The sequence below is a fragment of the Sminthopsis crassicaudata genome, chromosome 1 (assembly GCF_048593235.1).
Source record: "Sminthopsis crassicaudata isolate SCR6 chromosome 1, ASM4859323v1, whole genome shotgun sequence".
In the NCBI taxonomy this organism is placed as follows: Eukaryota; Metazoa; Chordata; class Mammalia; order Dasyuromorphia; family Dasyuridae; genus Sminthopsis; species Sminthopsis crassicaudata.
This window is the reverse complement of record NC_133617.1, coordinates 217311335-217320023: the sequence shown is the minus strand read 5'-3', so window position 1 is coordinate 217320023 and position 8689 is coordinate 217311335. Positions and strand designations below refer to the sequence as shown.

Below are 8689 nucleotides of genomic sequence, written 5' to 3'. Positions count from 1 at the left end.
TAAATTCTTACCTACCTGACTTTACAGGCAGCGAGGATGGCAGTAGTCAGTGCTACACAGGTAAAAAGCTAAATGAAACTTTTCTTTCCTCTCCATTTAGACCTTCCCTACACCTTAAGTTTTGCTTTAGAAAGGTTGGCTAGAAGATCTTGATTGTGATTTTGGCGTCACTATCACGGTCCTTGTTATGACTATTACCCATATGTAATTTAAGGATGAAAGGAATTACTTTTTATACTGCCTACCAATACTACGAGATACTATTATCATCATGAAATAGATAATAGCCAGAGATAACTGGAGTATATAATGAAAAGACCATTAGATATAGAGTCAAGGTTTATGGATTTCAGACTTGAATTATTGTGAACAAGTCATGGAGTTTCTTTCTGCCTCAGTTTTATCATTTGCAAAATGGTGATGATAATAGCCATAGCTCTTAACTACAAGTTTTGTGAGTATCAAATAAAATGTATCCATGGAACTTTTTAAAAGAACTAGTAAAATGCAAACTATTTTCATTTAATAGAATAAAGGTCATATGTATTCAAAACCTTAGTAAAATGTAATTATTCTTTTATAATGTCTTGCCATAGCTGCTAAGAACCATCAAATAATTGGTTAACTCTCTGGGAGAATTAGAGAAGGACATATTTATCATGTATTCAAATTAGACTTAGGTTCCAAAACCTGCTAAAATTTGGCTTCAGAGAATTGAATCTAATCAGGAGACTTTTTCCAATAGCTTATCTCAGAAATCATACCTTAGTATGAGGCTTTCTTGCTAAATTCATAAATTCTTGCATGAACTGATGCTAAGTGAACTGAGTAGACCCAAGAGAACACTACATGGCAACAACAGGATTATGTGATGGACTCTTTTCAGCAATGAGGTGATTCAGTTCAGTTCAATAGATTTGTAATGGAGAGGGCCCTCTGTATTCTTGAAGGGTTAGTTTTAATTACTCTTATTACCTTTCCCCTTTTGGGTATATATAGAGGCTTGGCAGGATGTTAAAAAGAAGTAAGTTTACCAGTGCTCTCAGATTGGCCATAATGCCAAACAAAATACTTTAGTGGCTAACTTAAGCTTCTATAAAAAATCACTTTAGTTTTCCTTAATCCCTAGAAGCAATTTTTATATTGACTTTAATTCCACTGAACTAGAAGGGGTGAAGTGTTTCTTGATATGCAAGCAATAGAGTTAGGGAGACCTGTTGGGATTTGATGGGGGAGATAGAAGTGAGAGAGGTTTAGGGTTAGAATAGAAATAGTAGGGGATGGTAGACAGCTAGGTGGTACAGTGAGTGAAATGCAGGATAGGGAAATAAAATCAACATGAAAGATCTCAAGTATTTATATCTTAAACAAAGGGGCAGGGCCTGAAGTCAAGAATATCTGAGTTCAAATCCAGTCTCAAATCATTTTACTCTGTTTGCCTCAGTTTCCTTCTATGTAAAATGAGTTGGAGAAGGAAACTGAGGCAAACTCTTTCACAGCCTGAAACAAATTCATATTTCTCTTGGAATCTTTGGATGTAAGAGCTTTGACTTTGTTATCTTCTGGGCATGTATTTTGATCTTCGTTGCTACCATAGTGATTTTCTATGATCAGAATATTTTTTTCTGTTGTTTGCTCGTTACTTGACTTATTATTTTTTTTTTTGTTAAAGTAGGGTTCTGCTCCCACACTGAAGGGTTCACTGTCCAAAACATCAGAGATTTTGTGTAGCTATTTTCAGAGATATTTCTAGAGATCTGTAAGTTTTCAGTTCTTCCAAATGGTATTGTCTAGAAAGAGGTGTTTTTACTTTTGTCCTGGCTTGTACTCTGGTCTGTGAGTGACCATAAACCCTCTTTTTTGTCCTGGAACTGAGGAGGATCCCTGAAATCTCTGTTGTGCTAGTGCTTCCCCATACCAGGACAGTGACTCAAATCCAAATATGGGAAAAGCAACAAAATCCTGCCTCAATGCTAGCAAAGAAATCCCTCTAATTTCCTTCTAACCAGTTCTTGACTCCCCTTATCTTCTGTTGTCTGAGAGCTGCCTCAGCAGCTGTTGATTCAGTGGCTCCCAAAGCCTATTTCTGCTTTGCAGGAGCAGGGGCTGTGCTGGCCCAGTCGGTGCTCTACTGTTTCCTACTCTCATCCTGGAGTATTAGACCTTTTCTGCTGACTTTAAAAGATTTCTTGGACTGGAAAATTGTTTCACTCTGTAATTTTGTGAGTTCTGCTGCCATAGAATTTGTTTAGAGCTATTATTTAAGGATTTTTGGAGGAGTTTGAGGGAGAGCTCATGTGAGTCCCTGCTATTACTCTGCCATCTTGGTTCTGCTTCCCAGACAGTTATTTTTTAGACTATAATCCAAGGCAGTTGTAATGTCTTTAAAGATAGCACACAATTTAATATTATGCATTTTGCAAAAAGTCACTATCTGTATCCAAAAAAGGAAATGATAAATAAAAGTGTGTATGGAATGATTTTACATACAGGTATATATATATATATACATGAAGACACATACTCATACATGCATACATCATTTCTAGGATGGGGGATGGAAGAAAAAAATAGAAAAAAATTTACATGATAACTTTATTATATGGAATAGCAAGTTGTACATAATATAATCATCTTTTTATGTATGATTTATTCCATAAATTAAAAATAAAACTTTTTTTTTCACTAAATACTATTTTTCATTACAGTGTCATTACAAACAAGTCTCTAGTAGAAGTTAATACCAAAGGAAATTGAGTCAATCTCCCTTAAGGTGGATAAGGAGAGAACAAAAACATGAACTTGTATAATCATGCTGCCATTATCAGGATACAAATTTATCTGTATGAGGGAATATTTCATAGGATCCTAGGGGAACTTAGAGGCCATCTAGTCCAACTGTATCATTTTCAGATGAGAAACCTAAGACTTAGAATAAGTGACTTGCCTATGGTTACAAAATACTAAATACTAGAGGGAGGATTTGAATCCAAGACTTCCTGAATTTCAGCTCCAATAACTTTATTTTTTCTGCCTTGATGCCGCCCCTCTTCTCTTCCACCCTCTCCTATTTTTTTATTTTCCCAAACTTTGATTCATCTATAAGTTGGTCTGAGGGAATTGACTCCAAAGGGTAATAGTGAATATGTCCCTTAAAAGGTTCCAAAAAGTATATTGACTTTTCAGATTTCCTTTTTGACATTGCATTGTAATGATGGTGATAGTTGAAACATTTGTAGCCCATATAAGTTTGTCCCTGACTGGAATGAAGAATAGAGGAATTGGGATAGAAATAGATGCTTCTTGTCTCCATGCTTGAAAGGATGCTGACTTAGTGCTTTTCTAGGTTCAGAGGAGACATGTAATCAATTACTCTTCTGAGAGTTATTTATTCCACAACTGCAAAGAAAAATTGAAGTAAAAACCAATTCTGAGTAGTTCAAACTGAGTTCACAAAATTACAAGTACTCAGTTCTTCTTATGAAAAAGCTCTTGGGTTCCCTTTTCTCCTATTTAGAGATAATTTTAATAAGCTTAGTGATTTGTTTTCCCAAATATAGGGAGTTAGAAGTAGCAAATTGGAAGAGAGATAGCAGTTACTAAAGGCACACTATTAGCAGCAGCAAGAAGCAATCACCTGAGTGAAGGAGGACATTTAATACACACACACACACACACACACAAAGAGAACATTAAAAACCTTCAAAGCATATAGCCATTTAATATAAAGACATGAATCATAATGCACCTAGATAGCACCCCAAAATAATCCCATCTGGATATCGTGTTCAGTTTTGGGAGCCACATTTTAGAAAGTATTTATAAACTTGAGAACTTTCAGAGAAAGATAAATAAGATGCTGAAGGGCCGCAATCCATTACTTATGAGGATGGATTAGAAAAACTTGACGTTTTTTAAGCTACAGAAGACTATACAAATAGAATTGTGGTTTCAACTATTTGAAGAACTATCATGAGAAAGAGGGATTAGATTTGTTCTGTTTGGTCATAAAAACTAGAACTAGCAGCTGTGAGTGGAAATTGTTGAAAGGCAGATTTTGATTCCCTGTAAGGGAAAACGTCCTAACATTGGGTTATCCCAAAGTGCAACAAGGCATCACTAGGGATGTGATGTGTTCTCCATTGCTGGAAATTTTCAGGTGGAGGTTGGATGACTACTTAGTGGCATGTATTGAATTAGATTGTCCCTGAAGCTTTAAGAGATAATCTAAGAATTTTATTTTAAAGATAAATGAGATAATATTTGTAAAGCATTTAGTGTAGTGCCTGGCACATAGTAGACAATAAATATTTGTTTTAATTCCCTTTTCCTTAAGACTCTTTTGTATCTAAATTTTTGTGATTCTGTGAAGATTTATATTAAAATGTTTAAATTTTTTTTCACATTTACAAGAGCAAGCTTTAGTTATGTGAAATATAATTTATGTGAAATCTAATTTAGATGGAATACTTCATGCCTTTTTGATAAAGAATAAATAAAGTATTATAGTTTAGTCTATTTTTAAAATTTATTGTTTCTGCCCTTTGAGAGAAAAAAAAAAGTCATAAAACCTTTTCTTATACTGTGACTTCCCATATTATTCCAATAGCCAGTTTGAAATATGAGTCATTTGGAAATATGTTATTACTGAATAACTTTACCCTCCTCAACTGTATTACTTTCCTTCCTTCTGATAAACCTTCTACTACCTTTTATTTAACTCCTCCATTCACTGGAACAACTAAAATAGAAACTCCCTTAGCCCTTGCCATAACTATAGTAATAATCTTGAGTCTTTTCATCTTTTGAATACTTTCTAGATCACTCACTGGTAGCAATTCCTCCTTTCTTCCAGGAAACATTAACACATGGAAGACAATCTGACAAAGGAGATAAAACACTGGACTCAGATTCTGGAAGAACTGACTTCAAATATAATCTCAGATTTTCATAATATCTTTGTGATCCTAGATAAGAAACTTCACCTTTCTAAGCCTCGATTTCTTTTTCTGTAAAGTGAAACTGTTGAAATTTATGGCCTCTAAGATTTCTTCCCTTTTCAAATATATGATCTCATAGTGCCAAAATGTTCACATGCTATTATAAAATAAGAAAAATATTTGCTTTGGGTTGTTTGTTTCTCCAAATTTGCATTCTTAGGCTTGACTTGAATACAGATGTCTTATTCCATCCCCTTGAGTCTTTTTTAAAATTCATTTTTTCTATCCTGCCCTTTAATTTACTTTTCTATGTTCTTTTTGTCAATTACAAAATGGATTTCCTTTTGGAACTGGTCCTCCACCTATTAAAAAAAAAAGGCTAATTAAATTACTTTACTTAGCCAAATGCTAGAATTTTCTAGTAAATTCTACATTGGCTGTGCTTTCTTTTAATCTCTCTTAATAACTGGGGAATTTTTATTTTATGTGTCTAATTTTATTACCTAATAAGATGTCTTTTGTTTTCACAATTGTTTACTGTCTTAGTTTCTTTAAGAATACAGGGTAAAATCTTCATAATAAATAAAGACTTCTCTTTAAGAATACAGGGTAAAATCTTTATAAAAAAATAAAGACTTCTCACTCCAAGATGTTTTTTCTTTTCTTTGACAGTTTTGATTTTTAAAAAAGCATCATGATAATGAGTGTATAATTCAAACAAATATTTTTTTCTTCTATTGATTCTTTGGTGGAGCAGGGTCCAGAGTGTCCCTAAAATAGATTTTCTGGTTTGAAAATTTAGGTTTCAAAGCAAGAGCTATTCTGCTTAGGGATTTTTAAGGCCAATAGTGTTAGTAAGCAGACAAAGAAGACATCAGTGTGTGCTCCTTTATTTTGGGGAATTCAAAACAATTTAAGAATAAGTGACTGTGAAATGGTGGACATCTCAGTATTCTTGAAGATGGGAAAAATTCTCATATGCTGTCAGTTAAAAAAGATACTTTCTTCTGGACCTTCTTTTTGGTTTTTATTCACATGACTCTTTTTAGCTACTTAATGGCAGGTAGAAATCAGTTACGTGCTCCTTCTGGATCAAAGATTAATGATTACACTTGCATCCAGAACAGCAGAACATCTTCCTGAAAGTACTCCGTAATTCTGGGCTCCGGAATGCATAAATCATCGGGTCAATGACAGCATTACACATAATCAGCATTCCATTCACCTGAAAGACTGACAGGTAGCAGGCACAGTAAGGATTATTTGGGCAGAATGTCACCAGGAGGATATGGAGGACAAAGGGAGCCCAGCAGCAAAGAAATATGCCCAGTAGGATGGTGAGTGTAATGGCTCCTTTCATGTTGGCTCTTGGGTGCACTCTATTTGAGGGCAAAGAAGTAATTTTCTTGGCGTGAGACCGTGCCAGGAGGAACATATGCACATATAGACACAGAATGAAAACAAGCATCAAAGGGAACAGTGAAGTGAAGGAGATGACAGTGGGTACATCATAGGAGAAGATGACCATGGTAATCCCGCTTCCTGTACAAAATGCCCAGATCACTGCTAGGATGCTTATAGCACGTCTCATTGTCATGATGCTGTGATATTGCAGAGCATGAAAAATTGTAATGTAGCGATCAACAGCAATCACTGATAAGCTGAAAATGGATCCAAGCAATGAAAGGATGAATAGGGAATCCACAACATCATCTGCTCTGGTTTCAAAATCTCCACGAGGCTTGAGATAGCCCATGTTCCGGAAGATGATCAGGATGTTCTCTAGGATTTTATATAGGCTTCCCAACATGTCTGAAACAGCTAAGCTACAAATGAAAAAATACATGGGGGAATGAAGATTCCTGTTTTTGATAACAGCCAGGAGGACCAGCATATTCTCCAAAACTCCAATGATGGAAATGGCGAAGAACACTTCTTCTGGGACCACGACTGGAACACAGTCTGTATTATTTGTAGAGTTCTCAGTGATATTTTCAGGTGGATTGCCACCATGTCCCAGGATCTTAATCAACTCATGAGCTCTATCTGTCTGCATTTCTCCCTATTTTAGTGTTCAAGTGAAGATGTTACTCAAGGTTGATTTCTCAGGAAAATCGATGTGATACTTGGAATAGCTCCTTTTCACCCCCTCTGAGTGGAGCACTTGCTGGGAACTTGATGGAAAAATACTGCTGCCTAAAGGATAATACATAAAAATACCAGTCACAAAAACAGATCAATAAATATAAACGAAGGTTGCTAAATGCTGCACTGGATGGAGTGCCCCGCTTGGAGTCAGGGAGACTCATGTTCCTATGTTAAAATCTAGCTTCAGACAATTACTAGCTGTGAGGCTCTGGGCAAGTCACTGAATCCTGTTTGTCTCAGTTCCTTATCTGTAAAATGAGAAATGATAAAGTATGCCAGCAGCCCAAATAGAATCACAAATAACTAAATAGCAACAATATAAATATTAAAAAGTTCCAGACTATTAGAATCTTAAAATTTCTGTACTGAAAGAAATCTGGAGAACACACTTTTTCCCTTTCCTCCAACAGCCTTCACAGGCATTTTTTCCCCTGGAATTGGTAGTAGGACATCAAAGTTAATACATCTGAAACTAATTATCTTTCCTTTAAATTCTGCTCCTCCATCTGACTTTAAAATTTCCATCACCTATATTATTAGTCAATCTGTCGTGTTTGAACCTTTTGTATTCTTCCCCTCTATCACTTTACCTACCTAATCAGTTACAAAGTCCTGTCAGTTCTGCATTGTTTCTGTCTTTTTCTTCCTCTTATCCTTATCAAATCCTAATATAATCCTTCCTTACCATCAACTTGAATGATTATAAATATCTTTTAATAGGTATTTCTACTAAGATTCTCTTCTACTGTAATCTCTCTTTCACACCCATTTCTACCAATATGATCTTGGGCTTAGATCTGAAGATGACTTTTTACCTCCTGAAACTTCTTCAGTGGTTATCTAGTGTAGACTAAGTAAAGTTCTTGGCATTCAAGGTGTTCCAAAATGTTGTTCCACCTTGTTTTTTCCAGCTTTATTTCAAATTACTTCATTGTGTTCCAGCCAAACTAGACTACCTGTAGTCTTTTGTATGAATTCTCTCTCCTTTCATTGCTCATATTGTTATTTTTAAAAACTATATTAAATTTTGGGTTATTTTAAAAATTTAATTGTAATTTAAAATTAATTATTATTATTTTTTCCTATATCTGGAATGCTTTCCTCTTTTGCTTATTCAATTCCTTATAAAGCACAAAAACTTTTAAAGCTATTTCCTCCAAGAAACCTTCTCTGATTCCTCACTCTCTTTTCCAAGACTTTATATAATAGTTTACTTAGACTTTTTGAATGCTCTTATCTATCATATATTAATTTGTACTATGGCTATGTATCCTATGCAGTTATTATATTTGTAAATCTGTTTATTGTTCCCTTTTCCCTATACCAAGTTTTCATTTCCTTTTTCTTTCTGGGGAACATGATAACTTCCCTCTGCAAAGGTACTTACTTTGAATTGAAATATTTCTCAAATCCTCTATCCAGTAGGAATTTGAAATAGACTCTCTAGGATCAATCATTAAATTAAGAAAAAAAGCGTTAAGTACCCACTATATGATAGGAACTATGCTAGGGCACTATATACCCCCCCCCCAAAAAAAAAAAAGACAAAAGACTTCTGCCCTCAGGGTAGTTACAGTCTAAAGAATTACTCTGTGGAGAAT

The 8689-nt window shown here is 34.9% G+C and overlaps 1 protein-coding gene across 3 annotated transcripts in view; it reads right to left on the bottom strand.

The window, feature by feature from the left end:
* Positions 1-2558: 2558 nt before the first annotated feature.
* Positions 2559-8689, bottom strand: part of MC2R (melanocortin 2 receptor) — a 30676-nt gene continuing 24545 nt past the window's right edge. For all 3 annotated transcript variants that reach the window (XM_074274307.1, XM_074274323.1, XM_074274314.1), the window contains exon 3: positions 2559-7136. In XM_074274307.1, coding sequence (XP_074130408.1) covers positions 6040-6996 — 957 coding nt within the window. In that variant the 5' untranslated portion in view covers positions 6997-7136 and the 3' untranslated portion in view covers positions 2559-6039. The remainder of the gene's footprint in view (positions 7137-8689) is intronic.